Source organism: Nilaparvata lugens, chromosome 7, assembly GCF_014356525.2.
Source record: "Nilaparvata lugens isolate BPH chromosome 7, ASM1435652v1, whole genome shotgun sequence".
NCBI classification, from domain to species: domain Eukaryota; kingdom Metazoa; phylum Arthropoda; class Insecta; order Hemiptera; family Delphacidae; genus Nilaparvata; species Nilaparvata lugens.
In genome coordinates this window covers 52,447,351-52,469,944 of record NC_052510.1, presented here as the reverse complement: position 1 = coordinate 52,469,944, position 22,594 = coordinate 52,447,351, and the positions used below count along the sequence as shown (strand labels likewise).

Sequence of the window (22,594 nt, the reverse complement as noted above, 5' to 3'; positions counted from 1 at the left end):
TCGCGTTGACATAACACCAAAACATGACACCATACTTTCACTAACCAAACCAAACTGGATGAGCACAATGCCTTCAAACTGCACAGCCGTGTAGAGGAGAAATAGTACTTCTACATGCCACCAGGCGCACTTCTGAAGTTTATTTAGTTTGTGCTCTACAAGCATGTGTGCATTAGTTATCAGCCTACCCTCGTAATATTATTATGCACTCTATAGTATGACAAAAATCTGTTGCTTGGTGCTGGTTAAATCTTAACCGTGATTAATTTCACGAGAATCAATCAGAGAAGCCGTATTTTCCAAAAGACCTTCTTTGATTGGTTCTCATAAAATTAATCAAGATTAAAATTTAACCGGCTTTTGTACAACTGGACCTATAAGTTTTCTAAGCATTTATCGCCATTTTAAGAAACCAGACATCAATCAAACAAATTAATGATCCTAAAATATATCTAGGTTGACAGTAATGAGCCAGAAGCCCTAATAATAATTATTATTTTAAATTCCAAGGTATTATAGGAATTATTGAAAAGCGAGAGACTGTATAGAGACGGCTAAAGCCCACAAGTTTTCCCCAAATGGTTCGAATAATAAGTGTTGAAAATTTGAAATTGATTACTGTTACAACTCTCTTGATGCTAGTTGTGATAGTCGAAGACTGCGGGTATCCAGATAGACAGTGTAACAAACAAGAAATGTTGGTTGGTAGCCATTTTGGCTCTTAATCGTGAAGTAGAACTGCCTCACAAAGTAGAAGGAATCTGTATGATGCCTTTCTTCTCTGTGACTGCCTCAAAAAAGGTGCTCATCCCCAAGCTCAGAAAATGAGTAGAGTGGCCTGTCGTTCAGTCTGTGTTCACTGTGCTTTGCAATGTAGCTACCATGTGGTAAATTTCTCACTTCACTGGGCAACTTGTTGAATATCCGAGTGGCTGATGATGGATAGCTGTTGTAAGTGCTGTATAACCTATTATGGGAGGCCTCAAGGTCAGCTGCTCGGCGAGTTTTGTGGCTGTGGATTCCACCTCTTCTAGTCCAGTCTTCCTGCTTGTCCATCAGTTGTGTGATAGACAGCACGCACTGGCTGTATAGATGGTGAGGATCCTCATATACCCTTCAAGAGAGGTCCATATAGTGGTCCCTACTTGCAGCAAAAGTAACGGTATGAAGTGCTCTTTTTGGAGGAGCAGCACATTCTTTGCTGCTGATACATGTCTCCACAGGATCAGCCCATACATTGGGTGGCTGTGAAAGAGTGGTAGGCTATGCAACCACCATCTGAGCTATTTTAGCAGGTATATTACCCTTGTAAACCTCTATTCCAACAAATGAAAATATTAACTGTCTCTGCTATCTATGCTTTTGAGTGTTTAATGTATAAAGAAGATATTCTATTATGTTAAAGAAGAAATTTGGCATTTATTCCTGAATAATACTGTTCATAATCATTTTACTAGGAATGCGTTTGCTCTTAGAGTGAATCAATGTAATTATTCATATACACACTAAATGGTTTTATTGAGTATGGCATCAGACTGTTAAATAATTTACCTGATAATTTAAAATGTCTAGAGACTAAATGTTTTAAGAATAGAGTAAAAACTTTCCTTGTTGAAAAATGTCCATACAATAAAAATGAACTGTTAGATAATAATTATGTGATACATAATCGGTGATCTTATGACTGTTTTAACTTATCTGTTTTATATGTTTCGACTTTGTTGAGCATTTTGAGAAAATGTTACAGCAATAAAATAATTTGATTGATTTCATAGTTTCCAGCACACTTCAGGCACATGGTGATTCCATCTCAGCCAGAAGCTGCAAGCAGCTTGACTGGTTCAGGTTTTACCACCATCATCTCAGTGAACAAATGAGGGTGTTTGTTTTATCTTCATTCAGCTTGTGAAACAAAGTAGTTCTGCAGATCTCACATTTATTGCCTCACACCTTGTTGGACCTCCAGCTAGCTGTTATAGTGGTGTAGTCGGCATTAATCACTGCTTCCTCGTTTGCTGTAAAGTTATTCATGCATGATAAGTATAAAGAGCAAGGATCCCAATACTGAGCCCTGCGGAACAACATGCTCGATTCCCCTGATACTTGAGGTTGCTCCCCTCTTCGTTGATATAACTTGCATTCTATTTTGCAATTGTTTTCAGCACAGTTTCTTCAATGACACTTTTCAAGTTTTTTTATGAGTAAACTGTGTGGCACGCAATCAAATGCCTTACTCAGTCACATATTGTAAGGGCCGCAGGGCACCACCCTCAAAGGCATTTTGTGTCTTTGCTGGTCAGGGTGAGCAATGCACTTGTGGTTAAGCAAAGCACGGCATTTCTGAAACCGTGTTGAAATGTTGCCAGGATTTTTCTCCCCTCCAGGAATTCTGTCAGTTGCACTTTCATTTCTGTATCAATGACTTTGAACATAATTGGCACTAATGATATTGGTCGTAAATTTGATATAAATGCTGGTGTCACTTTCTGGTGAATAGGTAGCCTATTGCTCTTGAAATCTTCAGTAGATTAGGAAACCTTCCCACTCTGTGAATACAACTGAAGACTTTTGGACAGTTTGAGAATGATATTTAGATTTGTTTTTTCACCAAGGAACAATGCCCTAGAATATTGGAATTGGAAGGGAGTTTGGGAATAAGGTTGATTGTAATGAAAATTTGAGAGCTTAATATATTTTGTGAAAACTTTTGGCACTCCCATATGCTTTTGATATTAAGTTCAATCTTTAATTTATGGACTACACTGGGAAGGGTATCTAGAACTAAAAATATATGCCAGGCTCAGGAAATATATTCTCTCAATTCAGCGGTTCCACACCTTCTACAGACTGACCAGATATGTGAACTTTTACTATGTTCACCTCCTATAGTGAGGTCCACGTTATAATGACAGTATTTGATCAACTTTGGTTTTGCTATCCTTTTCTACCATTCGACAAAGCCGGTGGTACTATACTTTTCTAGGTCCACAACGATGCCAATTATGTTTTTGACAGTGTAGAAATATAATTAATTAATGCAGAGAATTGGCATCGCTATTCTCCTATCTTTATACACTGCCATTATAACGTGGACCTCACTATAGGCTACCTAGTCCTAATTGAGCTACAAGGCCAAAAATTGAGTTCCAGACATTCCCCTCGAATTTCATTGTCAATAAAAAAAGTAAATTCGTATGGCTTTTGATGGTGGGGAGTCCCTTGCGGGAAGGTCCCACCGCCTAAATATATAATTTAAGCCGTCAATGGCTGTCATACTTCAGCCGGGACCGACAATTTAACATGCCAATCCGATAACACAGGAGTGATCTGGTTGAAAAACTTTTGGTATTGAGCCCGGGTTTGAACCCGGGATCTCTATGCTGCTACGGAAGCACTCTATCCACTAGACCACGGATCACTCCCGTGATTGACAATTGTTGTGAAATTGAAAATTTCATCCCCACATTGATGCTGCTATAACAATAAAAGGAAAACATGAAATATTTAATAGTGAAATAAAATACATCAGATTAAAGATAATTTAATGCTCTAAAACCCTACGATAAGCATGCATTTCTACGATGCATTTATTGTTGAAGACTTATAAGCCCTGAAAGAGCGGAAAAAATGGATAAAAACCTGTTATTTTAACAATTTCATATTTTCAAAAGCGAATATCTGGAAAAATGTTGGAAATAACAAAACTCCTCTGACAAAAAATTGTAGGCTAGACAATTTATAAAAAATCATTTTTGTCATGTGAGTTGAACGCATTTTTCACCAGATATAAGCCTGCGTTAGCAAAAAATTGAAAAAATACAACTTTTAAACCATCCTCATCCCTTTAGTACAAGGGGTAAAGGAATGTGGACTTTCGATATGTTTACCACCAAACTGGTCTCAACAAAACAAAATGGAAAATTGTGTTCAAAACATTCCCTCCATATTAATTTATTTTGTCAATTTGTAATACCGGAGATTTCACACTCAGCACTAAAGCTGCTGCAATAGTCGTGGGGAAAAAGTGAATTATGCATTAAATTGAAGATAATTTGATGCTTTATAAACTCATGATCAGCATAGATTATTTTAATCGATTTTTAAAAAATTATAAGAGCAAATATGGCAAAAAAATTGGAGGCAAATCGGCAAATGTTTTTTGTCATAAATGTCACATCTTCAAGATCGGATAACTCTGAGACTATGAAACATATAGAAAAAGTTACAAGATCAATATAGTAGGATGTAAGCTTAAATTTTGTAAAGAATAGGCATGTCTGTGAGATGCATAGCTTTATATTTATATGCGATAAATCAAAATATGGTACCTTATGGATATAAGTGAAGATAAGGTAAGTTGATAAGAATTATTTACCAAAAAATTCACTTTGAATCATTCAACTATCATTTTTTTATTTGATAAAATTTATAAATAAAAATTTTATTTTTATTTAAATAATTATTTAATAAGACTAATACTATGAAAATTGAATAAATAGGCTACATTATTCATTGGACATAATGTATTTTAAAACAATCCTTTCAAAAATGTATTTGAATACTGTACTGCTACATACAATTTATACCTACACAAAATTGAGGTATCACTCGTATCTCTCTCTCAAGAAAATGTGTCTCAGTATTAAAGTTTCTGTGACGAAATTTATTCGGAAATAGTGTCCAAACCCTTCTAAACCATAGTTTTAGAATAGCTTCATTGATTCACCTTTTTCAAAATAAAAATTCACTTTGAATATTCTAATGATCAATTTTTTATTTCATAAATGAGACTAATACTATACAAATCGAATAAATAGGCTACATTATTTATAGAACATAATGTATATTAAAACAATATTTTCAAATATAAGCAAAAATGTCTTGGAATACAGTACTGCTATATACAGTTTATCCCTACACAAAATTGAGGTTATATCTCTATCTCTTAAGATAATTTGTCTCAGTATCAGAGTTTCTGTTACGAAATTTTTTCGGCAATAGTGTCCAAACCATAGTTTACAATAGCTTCATTGTTAAGATAGTGTATTCACCACTAAACCTGCATCATATTAAGGTGTTAAAAATTCTACTCCAGGAAAAGCGTAGGGTATTGGAAAAGGGAATTTTCCTGGAAAATATAATTGATACTCGCCAGAGCTCTTGTACAGATCTCGTTTTTCGAGAATCTTTTCTATAAGGGCCCAGCCAACGGGTACATCTTCAAGTTTAGTTATTACCACCTGACTTTTTTGGTTCCAATTGAATTTAGGAGTTTGCAGATTTTTAAATGTCTTGGCATATCTGAAACAAATGAGAAAATATTAATACAGTTAGTGTTTGAAGATTTGTTCAAGGTTCCTCAAGGCTTATAAAAATTATATTTTTGCCTATGAAAGCGAAAATGATGAATTAGGCTACCAATTGGACAGACTATAATGAATTGATTTGGAAAGGAACCAAACTCGGAGACACAGAAAAAAAAACATTACCGTCGACCGGGGTGACTTTGTCTACCCCGGGGTGACTTTGTCCCACCTCGCGGAGAAAGATTCTAATAAGTTTATCTCCGATCTCTGTTATCCGAAATCGATGTTTACCATTGATATCCGTAGCCCTGATCATTATCGAGGTTCTGCAATCGATATCTTGTCGATATATTGGTTGAATTATCGACATAAAACTCAACTGCTTGCTTCATCTTGTGATTTTGTTGTCTGAAAACTTATTTCTAAAAGACTTATGATATGGCGGAGTACATTCTATTTTTGCCTTTTTATTACATTTCAATTGGTATATCCATAGTTGAACTGGTTAGGGTTCTGTTACTAGTTAAATACAACAAGGTCATTTTTAGGTTAAACTTGGGTTGATTTTGTAGCAGTATAAAAATGGTGATATTATGCAAGATATGATGCAAATACAATTCAAAATATGATAAATATCATGAATTCTATCTAATAGATCATAATTATTCACCTTGCTTACAATTAATAAGTTCTCAATATTCATCGTTTGCTGATTCTGCAGCTAGAGCTAACATTCCTCGACGCTCCACTTTTTTGAAGTGGATTTCATTTTTTTAATGTAGTTATTCATTTTAAAGGTTAACAGTTAGTTTCACTTTGTCTAACTCTTGAAAATTAACTTTTTCCATACATTTTTCAAAGTGAGACAAAGTCACCCCAACCCCTGGTTGACATTGTCTCTTATTTTCAAAAAAAAATATCTTTGTTAAAGTTGAGAGAAAAACAACTTTTTATAATTATACGAGATTGAATGGGACTTGACATACACATAATACACGTATTCATATGTTTGTCAAGTTTGTTCAATCTAATAGAATATGAAAGGACGCCAAAAATCGCATAAATAAAATACGTTCAATAAATATAAAGAAAATAACAATCTCAGTACCCTTTTTTTGAAATATTTTATCACTACATGTTTCGGACATTTATGCCATTTTCAAGTGATATGAAGTAAGTGAGACTGTGAGTATGACATCCAAATGACAGAGAAGAGGCTAAATGATTGTCCTTGTTGAAGCGAGACAACAGTTAGTATTCATTGCGCATGACATTGTCAATGAAGCACCTGCCTAGATCTATTTATTTAGATTTATTTACTTCATATCACTTGAAAATGGCATAAATGTCCGAAACATGTAGTGATAAAATATTTCAAAAAAAGGGTACTGAGATTGTTATTTTCTTTATATTTATATTACAAGTAGCCCTATACAGAAAAGAGATACGTTCAATAAGTATCGTATTGTATGTAACTCAAGTTAGTTCGTATACAGCTTGTGAGCAAGTTGAGCTTCATCAAATGAGCCATTGGGAATAATACAATAATTACAAGTTGCCTACTTGATCACTGATTCACATTCAATAATTGTAGAAAATACAAGTAACAGATGTAAGTAAGGTGCAAAGTAATAGATAAGTTGGTGCTACCAGCTAAAATAAACCACACGGGGCCACTAATGGTCACTAAAAGAGTAATGAAGCGGAGTCAGAGGACAATAAAGTATTCTAGTCGAGAGTTAGAGGATGCACCTTTTTGGAACAATATCCCAGTGCACAGGTAGCGCAGCCCCGTCTCCTTTCTTTCACGCCTTTATATACAAGAGTTTAGAGGAGTCAATTCTTACATGGACTTACTTACTTAATTCTTATATTACAAAACTTACATAAAACTTGTTTTATGGGGAGGCATACCTGTATACTTCACTAAAGATTCAAATTTTAATAAGGTTCCGATCCAATTCACGGAAGAATATGAAAAGAGTACTGAAATTACTTACCTAGTCTGAGGCCTTAGGGCCATCTATATAAGAATACTCACTCTATCAAACTTTTCCGTGTGCTAGCGTTGAAATTTTCCGAAAGTATCAGATATCCGAGACAAGTCTGATCGTTTGCATAACTTTCTATCTGCTTCCTCAAATGATTCAAATTTTTATTTTTTATCGTCTGGAAAGTAGCCTTAACGCTTGCAACTCCTATCTGGCTGGCTCGATTTGGACTGAAAAATATGTTTTTACATGTTTAAAATCGTTGTCATATCAAAGATTATTACATATTCATCATTCGCAATAGAAATAACTCTTTACTGGTTGAAATAACTCAAGTGCTGGTTACACAGAAGCTAGTTGAATTTTAATAGTGATTAATTTTATGGTTACACAGCAGTCGGCTGAATTTTAATCGTGTTTAATTTCACGAGAGCCAATCAGAGAAGGCTATTTTTCAAAATAGACTTCTCCGATTTTTCAAAATAGACTTCTCCGATTGGTTCTCGTGAAATTGAACACGATTAAAATTCAGCCGACTGGTTGCCACGAGAACCAATCGGAGAAGTCTATTTTGTAAAATAGCCTTCTCTGATTGGTTCTCGTGAAATTAAACACGATTAAAATTCAGCCGACTGCTGTGCAACCATAAAATTAATCACGATTAAAATTCAACTGGCTTCTGTGTAACCAGCATGAGATTGGTTCTTGTGGCAACCAGTCGGCTGAATTTTAATCGTGCTCAATTTCACGAGAACCAATCGGAGAAGTCTATTTTGAAAAATCGGAGAAGTCTATTTTGAAAAATAGCCTTCTCTGATTGGTTCTCGTGAATTAAACACGATTAAAATTCATCCGACTGCTGTGCAACCATAAAATTAATCACGATTAAAATTCAACTGGCTTCTGTGTAACCAGCATGAGATTGGTTCTTGTGGCAACCAGTCGGCTGAATTTTAATCGTGCTCAATTTCACGAGAACCAATCGGAGAAGTCTATTTTGAAAAATCGGAGAAGTCTATTTTGAAAAATAGCCTTCTCTGATTGGTTCTCGTGAAATTAAACACGATTAAAATTCATCCGACTGCTGTGCAACCGGGCCGGCCTTGGACTATGAGTCATTCTTCACTTATTAAATGTAGTATAATTATATTTATTTTATTATATTTATCATGAAAATTGCTACATCTCAGTATGAATATGATTGATTATACGTACTTTAGTATTAAGAAAACATAAATCGATATGGAAGTGAGGAGAAAATTGTAGAAAATAGAAAATGAATTATTGAGACTAAAATGAGTGATCTGGTTATAAGAATATACTTCAAAGGGTTAGAAATAGGATTCGTTATTGTTGAACAGTATTTTGCATCATGTGATATTGTAGAGAATTACATTCTAAATAACTCATGTTCAGTAGTTTATTCATCTAAAACGCACACAAATCAGGATTTAGAAACAAACAGCAATTTTTTTTAATCCTTTTTTCATCTTTTTCAAATCCTGATTTGTGAGGTTCGGGTGCATTTTAGATGAAAAATAGCATATAATTTTTCTTCAGAATTAAACTCTCTACAATATAACCCAAATTAAAATATCGGCCAACAATAACGTATCCTATTTCTATCCCTTTGAAGTTAAACTTTTTTTTTTTAAATGTTTCCCATTTTCTCAATAACCATCAAAGTTACACACTTTCAACTGTTTTCATTGGATTTCTCAACTAATTTTACATAAGAATTCACTCAAGTACCATGAGGCCGCCACAAAAATATAAAATTAAAAATTTGAAGAAAATGTGAAATCTTTCGTCATAAATCAACTCGTTAACAAAACATTTTAGGGCCCATATTAATGGAACTTTTTCTTTATTTTGATGTAGGGAAACACCTCACAAAGTTTGTCTTTGGTAGTTTTAGAAGCCACGAACTCCCGTTCAAGGCATCTTCACTTCATTAGTATGATAACAATAGAGCTAAAAGTTTTTCGATATTTATTGCCTGAATAAATATTCCAAGGCTTACCTTTCGAAATTTGGAAATTGAGAATGAATGGAGTTGTCAATTTGAGGTTATTTCTCAGTGTTGTCAGAGCGAAAGGTAAGACTATAGTCAGTATGATATAAGTTGAAACTTGGTCCTCCATTCGGAAAAATGACAGCGTTGCCAAATTGTATAAATTGAAACTTCCTCAAATTTCTAATTTAGCCAAAGAATTGTATGAGTAGAGTCATAGTGAGCCCAGGAAGTAAATTTCAATAATTTAGCCAGTGATAAGTTGTTAACGTACATGGCAAGAAATAATAATTCTTAATCATCATTTCTCCAAATAATACAGAACTATTTTTATAGATGAAAAAATAATCTTACACGATATGAAAATCATTAAGACCCGAGTCCCCTTTCAAAATGTCATGTGTCCGGGTCTTTTTTGCTTCATCTTTCTGTAAAAGAACAGAACAATTATTATTCATGAGCTTTGATGAATTTATAAAGATCTTGGAGATGATTGATTAGACTCAAATTGTAAACAGTCTTATCCTAAGGTTATAAATAAGTGACGAGCGCTTGGAAGAGACCATCGTCTATTGGCTATGAGCAACTACTGATCTGCACTCGAAATATATGATAGGAATTCCAATACAGGTATAGGTGCATTTTCGTTTGTGCGTAAATTTCCGCAGTCGACGGCGACACGCATTGTTGACATTCATATTGTCCAAATTTCAAGTATGATAAAACAGCTGATCAAATAACTTTTCATTGTTTGTGTTTATTATTCAAACATTTCTAATAATATCAACATATTGCCATTTAAAAGTATAGAATAGAATAAACTCAACCTCTCCCATTAAAACATAATTGAACATAATCTTTTAGGTTATTTAGACAAAGTGAAATCTGCACAATCTGAGATCCTGACTCTGTCGTGGTCGACGCTGGCATTTACGTAGGCTACAAACGAAAACCCTTTTTTATGACTGCATTCAATCATTTTGAACTCACTAAAAATAGTGATATGAAACGCTAATGGACGCTTGGAAGGAGCCAAATCCTGAGTAGCGGCTATGGACATCAAATTGCTCATTTATGAAAATCTTTGTAAAAGTAAATGAAGTTACCTCGACAGTGAAATACCACTGATATAGTTTCCATAGGGCACGAGCACCAGCTGCCGTTCTAACCTCTCCTTTATTTTCGCCTTGTGCTTTCGACAGCTCCACATCATTAAATAGAACAGTTGCAATCCTAGAAAAAATAATCATTCAAAAAACTATAGAACAATAGCTATGGAAGTACACAATTGAATTAATTAGGAAGACCTACTTATTTCTTCTACTGCGAATATATTAATACAGTAGGCTACTTACAAAATTGGGGATTTGAATTTTCATAATGTTCAAACAATATAGGTACCGCAATATTTTTCAATGTTACATTTCATTACTGATATGCAATCACTTATTTTCAAGAACAATTTGTTTACTCCATGCATTGACTTTATTTATCTATATCCCCATTGCATCACTTTATCTTTATCTGGAGCGCTTTCGAATTTCATTGAACATAATATATCAAATTATTTATGAAAATATGAGGAAAATGCATGGAGTTTTCAAATTATGCATGGAATTGAAGAGAATTTTAATGCTCTATCTAAACCTCATTCTTTTTTCGAAACTTTATTCTTCAAAATTTGGGAGAAAGACTAGTTTTGGGCAATGCCTGTTGTCTTCTCCCAATCACATTATTGTAAATATAATGATTTGTGATTGTCAATAAAAATGAATAAAATCAGTGCAGTTCTTTTTTCATCAATAGTTGAAATTTTATTAGGTCAGAAAGAACAAACAATTAGAAGCAATAATAAGAAAACAAGGATATTGTCAAATTTCACTAAAAAATTATTAAAAACTTTAAAACAGTACCATGGTTTCACGTTTACCATCGCATCATCAGTTGCACTAAACGTAAAACCATGGTACTGTTTTAGAGTTTTTAATAAATTTTTAAGTGAAATTTGACAATATCCTTGTTTTCTTATTATGGAGATTTCACAACATCACCATCAATTCTACTAATTTTATTAATTAGAAGCAAGTATTTTTTAATGTCACACCTTCAAGAGCGGATATCTCTAATACTATTATTTATTTATTTATTTATTAATAATCATTACATTACATCAATTTTGGGAATAATCCCATTTGACAGGTAACTTGTCAGTACTAATACTAATCCTAATACTATAATACATACAATCAAAATAATAAAATATTTATTCAGGTATCAAGTGTCAAGTATCTTTAAGGATGGTAATGATATATATCATATATATAAAAAAAATCAATTTTCTTGTGAATAAAATTCTGAGATTGCGTATAGGCTTCTCTCTAATAACATTTTTTTGACTGCCTGTTTGAATAAAATGACTGATTCAATGTTTCGAATGTCTGTTGGCAGCCTATTATAGAGTCTCATTCCTGAATAAAATGGAGTTTTTTCAAAAGCTACATTTCTATGGATTGGAAATGCAATATATTTCTATTTCGAGTATTATATTTATGATTATCTGTACAAAATTGGAACTTATTGATATTTACTTTAACAAAAACTACTAGCTGGTAAATGTAAATGGAAGGAAGTGTGAGTATGTTAAGGTCTTTGAAAAATGCTTTACATGAGTCCCTTGATCTCAGTCTACAGATAACTCTCAATATCTTTTTCTGCATGATGAAGATTCTTCGGCTGTCTACAGAGTTACCCCAAAATATTGTGCCGTAGCTCAAGTGGGAGTAAACATATGCATAATAGACAGTCAATAATGTGTTTCTGTCGAGTGAGTTGGAAGAGTTGAAATTACAAAATAGGCCTGATTCAATTTTTTCATTAAGCTCTTAATGTGCTCCTTCCAGGAAAAATTCTGGTCGATTACAAGTCCCAAGAATTTAGTTGAGGAGGAGAGTATTAAGCTATTTCTAATGGTTGGAAGGTGAGTCTCGTCTATCCTCGTTTGATTGCGTATGGAACGAAATTGTATAAGGTGTGTTTTACTGCAATTTAAGGAAAGTCCATTCACTTTAAACCACTCGTTGATTTCTATAAGTGTATTCTTTAATTGAGTTACCAATGTGATCTGATCAGCGTTTGATGCTATACAAGTTGTGTCATCCGCATACATAATTAACTTTGAATTGGTTGTTGCCTTGGGTAAATCATTAATGTACAACAAAAAGAGCAAAGGTCCGAGGACAGATCCTTGTGGTACTCCATTTGGGACCCTGGTAAATGAAGAAAATTTTGCAGAAGATGGATCTCTCACACATTGCTTCCTGTCGGAAAGATAGGAGCGGAGCCAACTTAGAGCTGTGCCTGCTATTCCATAAAAGCTCAATTTTTCCAGCAGGATTTCATGATTTACACAGTCAAAAGCTTTTGAAAGATCGCAGAATATGCCAGCAGCATGCTGCGACCGATCAATTGCAAGTGACATATATTTGACAAAATCATAGATTGCTCCAGAAATGTCCTTCTTTTTACGAAATCCAAACTGGTCTTCAACCAATAATCCATTATTCTCTAAATGAGCAGTCACCTAGACACAACCGCCATCTCATATATCTTTGAGAACACAGACAGTATTGCAACTGGTCTATAATTACTCAGATCATTGGGATCTCCTTTTTTAAGAAAGGGTAACACATTACTGTATTTTAAAATGTCAGGGAACACACCATGCTTAAAAGATTGATTAATTAGAAAAGTTAAAGGTTTAATCATTTGAATAGCACATTTTTTTAAAAGGAAAGGAGGAAAATCATCCCAGCCAGGTGCTCTGGATGCTTTCATTTTCTTTATTAGGGTAATTATCTCATGTTCCGTCACCTGAGCAAATGAAACTAAAATGCTGTTTGTTTTTTGTTGTCTATTACAGTACTCAAAAGCAGTTTCCATGTCTGTACTTAACTTCAATGTGTCGCAAATGTTTGAAAAAAATTGATTGAATGAATTTAATGTAGATTCAATTGGAGCATCATTGAATACCCTCGACTATAAAAAAATTTTTGACAGATAAGACTTGTTGGAAATTTTAAAAGATTAAGACCCGGTTGTACAAAAGCCGGTTAAATTTTAACCGTGATTAATTTTACGAGAACCAATCAGAGAAGGCCTTTTTGATAGCCTTTGGGCGGCTTCTCTGATTGGTTCATGTGGAATTAATCACGATTAAAATTTAACCGGCACTTAATTTTGTATTACAGTATATGATAATGGTCAACCTTTATTGAATCTTCAAACAGTAATGTGCGGTTTCACCAAGCTCGGTCAAGACTGAATATGGTCAAATAAACACAACAATATGGTCTTTATTATATAAAGACCATAGTCCATATAGACCATATAAAGACTATATAAATATGGTCTTTACAACAAATGAACTGGTGCATGATTCTATGGCGATGGTTACTATCGATGATTCGAGTACACACCTATAAATAGCACCAGGCTTGACCATGTTCAAAAATCTTGACCGAGCTTTGTGAACCGGGCATAAGGAGTGTGATTGAAGAAAAAAGGAATTGAAATTTTTGTGATTTTTACGTCGACGTAGGCTCAGTAACCAGCTGATAATTCTATAATAAAAATATATACTGTTGTTAACTGTAATTCAATAGATGAATAGTTTTACTGGAGCTAAGTGAGAAAATTATTGTCGATTATCAAAAATAATTTCATCACAATCAAGATAAATTAATTGAAGTTGGATGACAATAAACTCACCAGGATATTTTTCCCTCGGCAGACACGCACTGTTCAGAATTGAGATAGAAGAGCATATTCCAGGTTTCAGCAGTTTCTTTCAAGATTTTAAAATACGTTTTATCCTTATGTTTATTGTTCATTATAACAATATCACCAACCGGTCCTTCCCTGTTCTTAATATCATCAATTGTGATTTCAGAATATTCTTTCTCGACAGGGATTATATGCTCTATCAATCTAAACTCATCAGCATGTTTGGATTCTTCTGGAGAAATGACTTGTTGTTTCATATTATTCTTTTCTTTGACTTGTTTGACATTTTTTGAATATGGAGTATTTTTAATTCTATCAAGTCCCTGTTTCAGGGACTGAAACTTATTTCCAACGTTAGAGCCGTTTTTGCTTGAGGCTGCATTTATTGATTCATTGTTGTAGCTGTTGAGTGGATTTTGACTGGATAAGGCTGGAATTCTATCAAGAGGTGATTGTTGTTGATTTTTCTGGTTGCATTTGAATGAAACCATTCTTTCAAACTCACCCACATTGGGATGATGCCAATTAGGTTCTTGGGGTTCAAACTTCTCATTCCTATATGACTGGTGTTGATCTTGTGTATAGAATTTGTTTCTTATGGGATTTGGTGAACTCTCTGTTGGAAACTCCGAGCAAAATTGATTTCTTGGGGGATAAGATGGATTTTTTGCCAGAGAATTTGAGTCACATTGATTTTCGGGACGACAAGGTTGACTTTCTGCTGAAAACTGTTGGCGATATCGATCACTTGGAAGATTTGATGAACTTTCTGGTGGGAAATGTTGGCTGAATCGATTACTTGAAGGATTTGATGAACTTCTTGTTGGGGACTGTTGGCGATATCGATCACTTAAAAGATTTGATGAACTTTCTGTTGGGAACTGTTGGCTGAATCGATTACTTGAAGGATTTGATGAACTTCTTGTTGGGGAGTGTTGGCGATATCGATCACTTGGAAGATTTGATGAACTTCTTGTTGGGGACTGTTGGCGATATCGATTACTTGAAGTATTTGATGAACTTCCTGTTGGGGACTGCTGGCTGAATCGATTACTTGAAGGATTTGATGAACTTTCTGGTTGGAACTGTTGGCTGAATCGATTACTTGAAGGATTTGATGAACTTCTTGTTGGGGAGTGTTGGCGATATCGATCACTTGGAAGATTTGATGAACTTTCTGTTGGCAACTGTTGGCGATATCTATCACTTGGAAGATTTGATGAACTTTCTGTTGGGAACTGTTGGCGATATTGATTACTTGGAGGATAAGGTTGACATTCTGTTGGAAACTCTGGGCGACTTAGATTCTTTGAGGGATTTGATGAACTGTATGCAGTAAAGTCTGGTTGAAATTGATTTCTTGATAAATGGGGTGGATTATCTGGGCAGAATTGATTTCTAGAGGAACGAGGTGGAGTTTCTGGTTGAGAATCTGAGCGAAATTGATTTTTGGGTGAATACTGTTGATATTTTGGCTGATACTCTGAATTGAAATCATTTCTTGAAGGAGGATACTTCCTGTGATATGGAACTTGATAACTCCTATCAGTACTTCGATAAGGACCATCTCTACTGTTATTAAAGCGATTTTCATTCATTTTAAGAGAACTCTTATAACCTCTATCTTCTGCTGTATAAGTTCTATCTGAGTTTCTTCCCGCATCTGATGATGATGCGTCTTGATATTCATTTTGATAGCTATTTTGCCTGTGGTTGTAAAATTGTGAATCAAAATTTCTGTCACTTTCTCTATCGTTGAGGTAATCGCCTCTTCGCATAAAAAAACTGTTGGGTTGACTCATGGTGTAACGTAACGTCTCCTCTAATCCTGAATAACGTTGAATTTAGATCCTGAAACAAAATAGGAAAACAAAATGTACTAAACCTTAATAAATTTGGTTAAAAATGTGGTTACCGGCCAGGAAGATCAACGGTCGACCATATCTTCACAATCAGGCAGATTTTGGAGAAATGTTATGAGTTTGATGTCAACGTGCAACAGATATATATTGATTTCCAACAGGCATTTGATACTATCAGTAGGGTGAATGTGTATGAGGCACTTAGGGAGTTAAATTTCCCAACAAAGCTGATCCGTCTCATAAGTATGACAATGAGAGGAAACAGAGCTGTGGTCTAGATTGATGGAAGTGTAACAGAGGATTTTGAGGTAAGAAGGGGACTGAGGCAAGGAGATGTGCTGTCAACCATGTTATTCAATGCAGTACTGGAAAATATTATCAGAAAGGTGATGGAAGGCACCTTCCTATATCAGAAAGGAAGGCACACTCTTCAACCGGATGTGCCAAATAATGGCTTATGCAGATGACGTGACCATACTAGCAAGAAATAGGAAGGAACTGACAGAGATAAAAAGCTATGAAAAGCTGGAATATGAGGCAAGAGAAGTAGACCTGGAAATTAATATGCAGAAAACCAAGTAATGGTTATGTCCAGGAGGCCAGTGAATGATGGAGCACAGATACAGTTATCAGGTAGAACCTTTGAGAAAGTGAAATCATTCAAGTATTTAGGCACCCTAATAAACAGAAGAGGAAGAAGAAGTGGATGCTAGGATAATGTCCGGAAATAGGGCCTATTTCGCCCTGCAGAATATCTTCAAGTCCGAGAATGTGTAAAAAAAATTTACACAACAGTTTTAAGACCAATAGTGACATATGGGCCGAAGCTTGGACATTAACTAGAAGAGAAGAAGGTCTGCTACAAAGATGGGAAAGAAAGATTTTAAGAAGAATTTTTGTAGCAATCAAGAAAATAAAATATGGAGGATAAAAACAAACGAGGAACTAGGAAGATTATTTGAGAAGACCAGTATTTTATCTGTTGTGAGAAGTATAAGGTTGAGATGGGCTGATCATGTGCACAGAATGCCAGAAGGGAGGGTGCCAAAAATAGTGCTGAAAGGCAAACCCGGAGGACGAAGAATACAAGGAAGACCAAGAAAGCGGTGGTTTGACGATGTTAAGGAGGATTTGCGAAGACTGGGTGTAAGAAGATAGAGAAGAACAGCAGAATGTCGAGAGGGATGGAAGGATGTGATTGTGAAGGCTAAGGCTCTACATGGGCTATAGTGCCTATGATGATGATGAATCTATAATAAAAAGAATAACCTCTCGTGGATCATAATAATCTCTACCGTTATTAAGAGAAGATTGCAACTAAGAATTGTTATGTTGGCAGCCTGCGAACTGTGGGTGAGTGGATGAAAAAGGTTATGTCGTCTCGGGCTCTCTGTATGATCTGTCTTGCGTGGTGCTCGTAATAAGCTATTGTCTTCATCCAAATGGATTTTATATAATAATATTCACATACTACACTATAAGAATGTGATGACATAATCTCATATTTGATAATAAAACTTTATAGGAGTCGAATCATTCAAAGATATATTATTGAAGATAGAGACTGAACTCGACTTAACAGCTCAACAATATGTTTATAAAAATTAAGAAAGTACATTACAATTATATTTCCTTTTAAATATTTTAAAAAACGTTTTACATTTATCAATACATTTTTCAACCATATCCAAACAGAAATGCTCAAATAATAATAAAATGCTGTTAAGATAATTTGATGTTTGCCAAAACATGTTGAGTTTATTCTAACTTGTGTGGTATTCCTAATATCAAATCAGTGCATTAAGTGTCTGATTAATTAATTATCACAGGGCATTAACTGTCAAGCGTGTACCGTGACCGTCTACTGTGTGTAATCTCCTTTTCTTTTACCCCTATTGTTGATGGTACTGCATTCTGTGTAGGTACTCTTGTTACGTAAATATAAGAATAAAATAATATGATAAATTTACATGGTTGCGACCGTTTATTACCAAATTCAACAATAGGCCTACTGTAAAAATAAGCAATAGCAATAATAACGCAATTATTCGTCATGAAGTTCAATTGATTTATGGCCATGATCATTATTTCGATAATTTTCGACTTCAAAGAGTATCTTTCATATTAAAATTGAAAAAAGAAAAAACAAATCTTAAATACCCATTTTATTAGAGCCTAAATAAAATTTATTATAAGCCTAATATGGCATCAAAAGATATTGTTTGTTGAAAGATGATTAACAAATGTACGTTAAATTTTCTACAAATTTGTAATGCGAAATTGATAAATTTATAGACATGAGAATTTTTCTTATTCTACAGCAAGATGCCATTTTTTCTCAGATATTTGACATGTTCCATTGATGCGCACATAGCTGTATGCTATCTCAAACCTATTCTCAGAATATTGTATACAATTCAATCTAATACCAAGTACGGTAAACAGTATAAAAAGTACCTAATCTGAAAAATCTGGATAGGTAATCGGTAAAAGTTTTTCAATTATCAATCAAATTTTCTTTTACTTATCAGTCCTACTTGGATTTTAAATATATATCCTCATTATATACATGGTTACTTGATACTTGAATCCTTCGTTGCTGGCTGGGATGACCAAACAGACTGTGTCAAGGAAGACGAGGAGTACGTTCCCTGAGATTCTGGTGAGGCCATGGTCATCGTTGGGGAATAAAGGCTCATCATCCTCCAGTTCCGTCAGCGAATAGATGGGCCGCTCTACAAGTCGCTCCTTTATTGTGCGTTTGAAAATAGTTTTTTCAGCATAATCCTTCAGGGGAGCTGATTGAACAATTTAAGAGCCGCTATGTGGAAGCTCCTTCGAGTCCCTGTTAGTCTGCTACGGGGTATTACATGGTTGACATGAAAACATTCTTAAAGCTTACATAATTCACAAACTTGAATTACGCATTTTACGGTAACCTTATAAGCTGAGTCTAACATATTATCACAGCCAATCAGATTGTATCAGTGATGGGCTATTATTCATTACATTTATTTATTGAAATGAAGCCAAATCAAATGCTATGGGGGGGGGGGGTTCTGAAAAAAGTTATGTTGACTACTGACACATTTGTTTTTTAATACGTACATGGGGAGGGGGTGCATCCAAAAGCTTGGGGGTGGGTGGTTTGGCCCTTATAAAAGCCCCTTTAGGATTGTATTTTAGTTATGGAACAAGTATAAAAAGGACCATCATCTATTAATAGCATTGTTTCTGGAAGTATCGTAGTGTAAAAGTGACTAATTACGGCACAATATGTCCATTTTTGAAGTTATTAAATATTTTTTTAAATGTAAGAGAGGAAAAAAATAGTATTCGCTACCATGGATTTTATCAAAAAGACAATTAAAACATTAAAAATAAACAGTTTGAATTTCTGAAGCGGAACTTAGGTTATGTCAACAATAGTTATATTGCCTAAGCCTAAAAGATATCTTCAAAATAGTTGAGATACAATTGTGCCGTAATATCAATAACAAATGCAAAAATGAATAGATAATAGGCCTATTACAATAACGATTGCAGTTAATAGTCTAGTAGGATAGTCTTACCTGTCAATAGGACCACTAGTATTCAAGTTTTGATTCAACCAAACATATTCAGTCTATAAGAACTATGTTAATTATTTTTATGCTGAACAAACATAAAATCCCAATACTGTATGAATTCTAACTTTGAAGTTTACATTCACTTTTAAAATAAAGTATTATTCGTATTTGTAGATTGGAGCTGGACAAATCGTTATATTGTTTAATCGATAATAGTTGGATGGATAGAGTTGCTTGAATTGTGGAACACGGAACGTGACGAGACGACGACACGTTCGTTCCACAATTCCACTTGGATAAACCAATTGAATTTACACGCGCGATTAGCCACTAAATTTTGAAATTGCTAATACTGTATTGATTGAACTCAAGCATAAGCATAATAAGTTTCCAACAAAATACTTGAGTAGACAAGACGTATAATTGATTTTTAAAATTTATTTTTGAATAAATGAAAGAATTTCTATATAAATTGCCGTATGAGAATCACATACTATACCTGGAATCACACATTAAGGCTGTGCAAAGGCTAAAAATAAACTTTTTACTCGTGATATTTTTTAAAGTTTTTTTTATTTGTATATCATCAATCTATCAAAATGAAAAAGTTAAAGCATTTTTTTCTTAACATTACTTTGTGAAATATGAGCGCCTTAAGTTTAAATTTTTGGGACAGAACATTTCAAATTCGGTAAGAGATAAATCCATGAGATTTAGAGGATAGATTCTTCATGGTATTGTTGATCTAGGAAAACAAAAATTTTCCGAAAATATCATTTTTTAAGATAGTTATTCAATTTACTGAAAATAACTTTTAGTAAGGTTATTTTTGGTAAATTGAATAACTTTTCCAAAAATTGATATTTTTAGAAAATTTTTGTTTTACAAGATCAACAATACCATGGAGAATCCATCCTCTAAATCTCATGGATTTATATCGTACCGAATTTGAAATGTTCTGTCCCAAAAATTCAAACTTCAGTCGCTCAAAAAGTAATGATCGGAAAAAATGTTTTCCTGAGAAAACTTTTTCATTTTGATAGCTTGATGATATACAAATCGAAAAACTCAGAAAAATATTCTGAGTAGAAAGTTTATTTTTAGCCTTTGCACAGCCTTAAAAGTTGATAGCTTCGACCATCCTCACAAACATGCTTCATCAGTTAGCCTACCATTATAAATAATATTAATATGTTATTTCAGAATTATTTTTATTAAAATTACCTCAGTATGATTTCCATTTTCCTAACATTTCAAGAGAAATTGAAATATAATACCTACCGAATAACTTTATTTCTGTTTATTTGAAGTCAGATTGTTGTATCACATTATCTGCCAAGATTTGTAAGAGAGTAAAAATTGATCTCAGTTATGAAAGCAAAGTTTTGAATCTATAATAAAAATGAATGTATGTGTGTTTTTTTGTTCCCTAAAGACTTAAAAACTACTTGACAGAACGGCAATAAGACCTTGTCAAGCTTCTGGGTTTTGTAATGGACAGTAAACTCAACTGGGCCAGCCATATTCAGCAGCATATGTGACCACAAGACTGTCCAGAATTTGTTTTCTGCTGCTGAAGCTGAGGGGTCATGTGACTGAGGCCTATTTAGTCATGGTGTATCACGCGCTCTTCGATCCACTGTCACATTTTCTATGGCCTACTCATGTGGGGTCAAATCAGCAAAGGTTGTGGACATACTAAAGCTTCAGTAATTCAGTATATTATTCAGTCCATGACTGAAAAAACAGGCTGCCCGAATCATCACCGCAAGCGAATATCGCGCACACTGTAAGCCCCTTTTTGTTAGACTTGGTGCCGGTTGCACAACAGCCGGTTAAATTTTAACCTTGATTAATTCCACAAGAACCAATCAGAGAAGCCGTATTTTCAAAAACGCCTTCTCTGATTAGTTCTCATGAAATTAATCACGATTAAAATGTAACCGGCTGTTGTGCAACCGGGCCTTGGTATTCAAACAGTGATCTGCCGGGGGCGCGACAGCCGAGTCCGACGATCTGCCACTTCCTACTTCTCTGTCTGATGTATGTCAAGAAGAACCAGCAGTACATATTCATCAGACTCGGACTGATGTGCATGAACATAAAACCAGATATCGAGGGCTGATTGATATTCCCAGAGTACGCCTTCAGGATTTCGGCATTGCGATACTTCAATAGGCTGCCTACAGGAGTGAAACAGTTGGATTTAAGAGCGTTCGAGAGAGTTGTATCCAAGCACTTGAAAAGCAAGGCATACTACATTGTTAGTGATGATTTGTCGGAATTGCTGTCTTGCTAAACATGCCTTATGTATGTTTTTGTTTTGTGTTTTATATTTTATGTTTTTGACGCCATCGATCCCATATTATGGGTAAAGGATGCAGATTTAGGTATAAAGGCATGAAACTTTGGGAATATGTTGTGTATATTGGGGATGGTTTCTGACCAGAAATTTAATAGGAGGGCTAATAATAATTATTTATAAAACCATTTTACAGACCTATGTTTTCAAAATTGTCGGCCGAGCGGCTGCCGAAGAACAGAAAGATGAGCATGATCATAGCCTACTATAGATAGAGTAAAGTAAGCAATGGCATGATTCAAGATCATATTGTGATAATATGATTCAACATCTAAAGTTACCAGCTGTAATAAACACGCCACTCTGAGATAAAAACTGTGTGTACTGGTATTAAAACGGTAGTTTGGAGTTGAAGTAGTGTAGTTGATTGGTACCAGTTGTAGATAATGGCTCCTTAGAAGACCTACCGTATACAAATAATTATCACTCCCCTATCATTGAGAAACTGGAAAATGTTGGAAAAAATTATTCACCTCATGGAAGAGAGTTGTTCATATTGCATTCATTAACTACTGAAGAATGACAGAATAGTTTACCATTTTTTTTAAATTTAGCTTAGCTTATATTCATCCTAAAATGGAAGGAATATTGAATTCTGTTTGATTCATCGTACATCGCATATTTTCTGGACTATGAAAACATTAAATTCATCTTTGAAACACTGATTTAACCTATATTTTTTTAATTCGACACTCAACTGCTAGATGA

At 34.3% G+C, this 22,594-nt stretch overlaps 1 protein-coding gene across 3 annotated transcripts in view; it reads right to left on the bottom strand.

Annotated features, from left to right (window-relative positions):
- Positions 1 to 19,755, bottom strand: part of LOC111063237 (serine/arginine repetitive matrix protein 1) — a 44,079-nt gene extending 24,324 nt beyond the window's left edge. Inside the window, exons 1-6 of one of the 3 annotated variants that reach the window (XM_039433100.1) lie at positions 19,528 to 19,755; positions 14,079 to 15,944; positions 10,418 to 10,544; positions 9,666 to 9,739; positions 7,348 to 7,527; positions 4,141 to 5,301 (exon numbers count right to left, since the gene is read on the bottom strand). In XM_039433100.1, coding sequence (XP_039289034.1) covers positions 5,070 to 5,301; positions 7,348 to 7,527; positions 9,666 to 9,739; positions 10,418 to 10,544; positions 14,079 to 15,895 — 2,430 coding nt within the window. In that variant the 5' untranslated portion in view covers positions 15,896 to 15,944; positions 19,528 to 19,755 and the 3' untranslated portion in view covers positions 4,141 to 5,069. Of the gene's footprint in view, positions 1 to 4,140; positions 5,302 to 7,347; positions 7,528 to 9,665; positions 9,740 to 10,417; positions 10,545 to 14,078; positions 15,945 to 19,527 lie in introns of those variants that run through there. The other 2 variants (XM_039433101.1, XM_039433099.1) reach the window with 2 other exon arrangements.
- Positions 19,756 to 22,594: the final 2,839 nt, after the last annotated feature.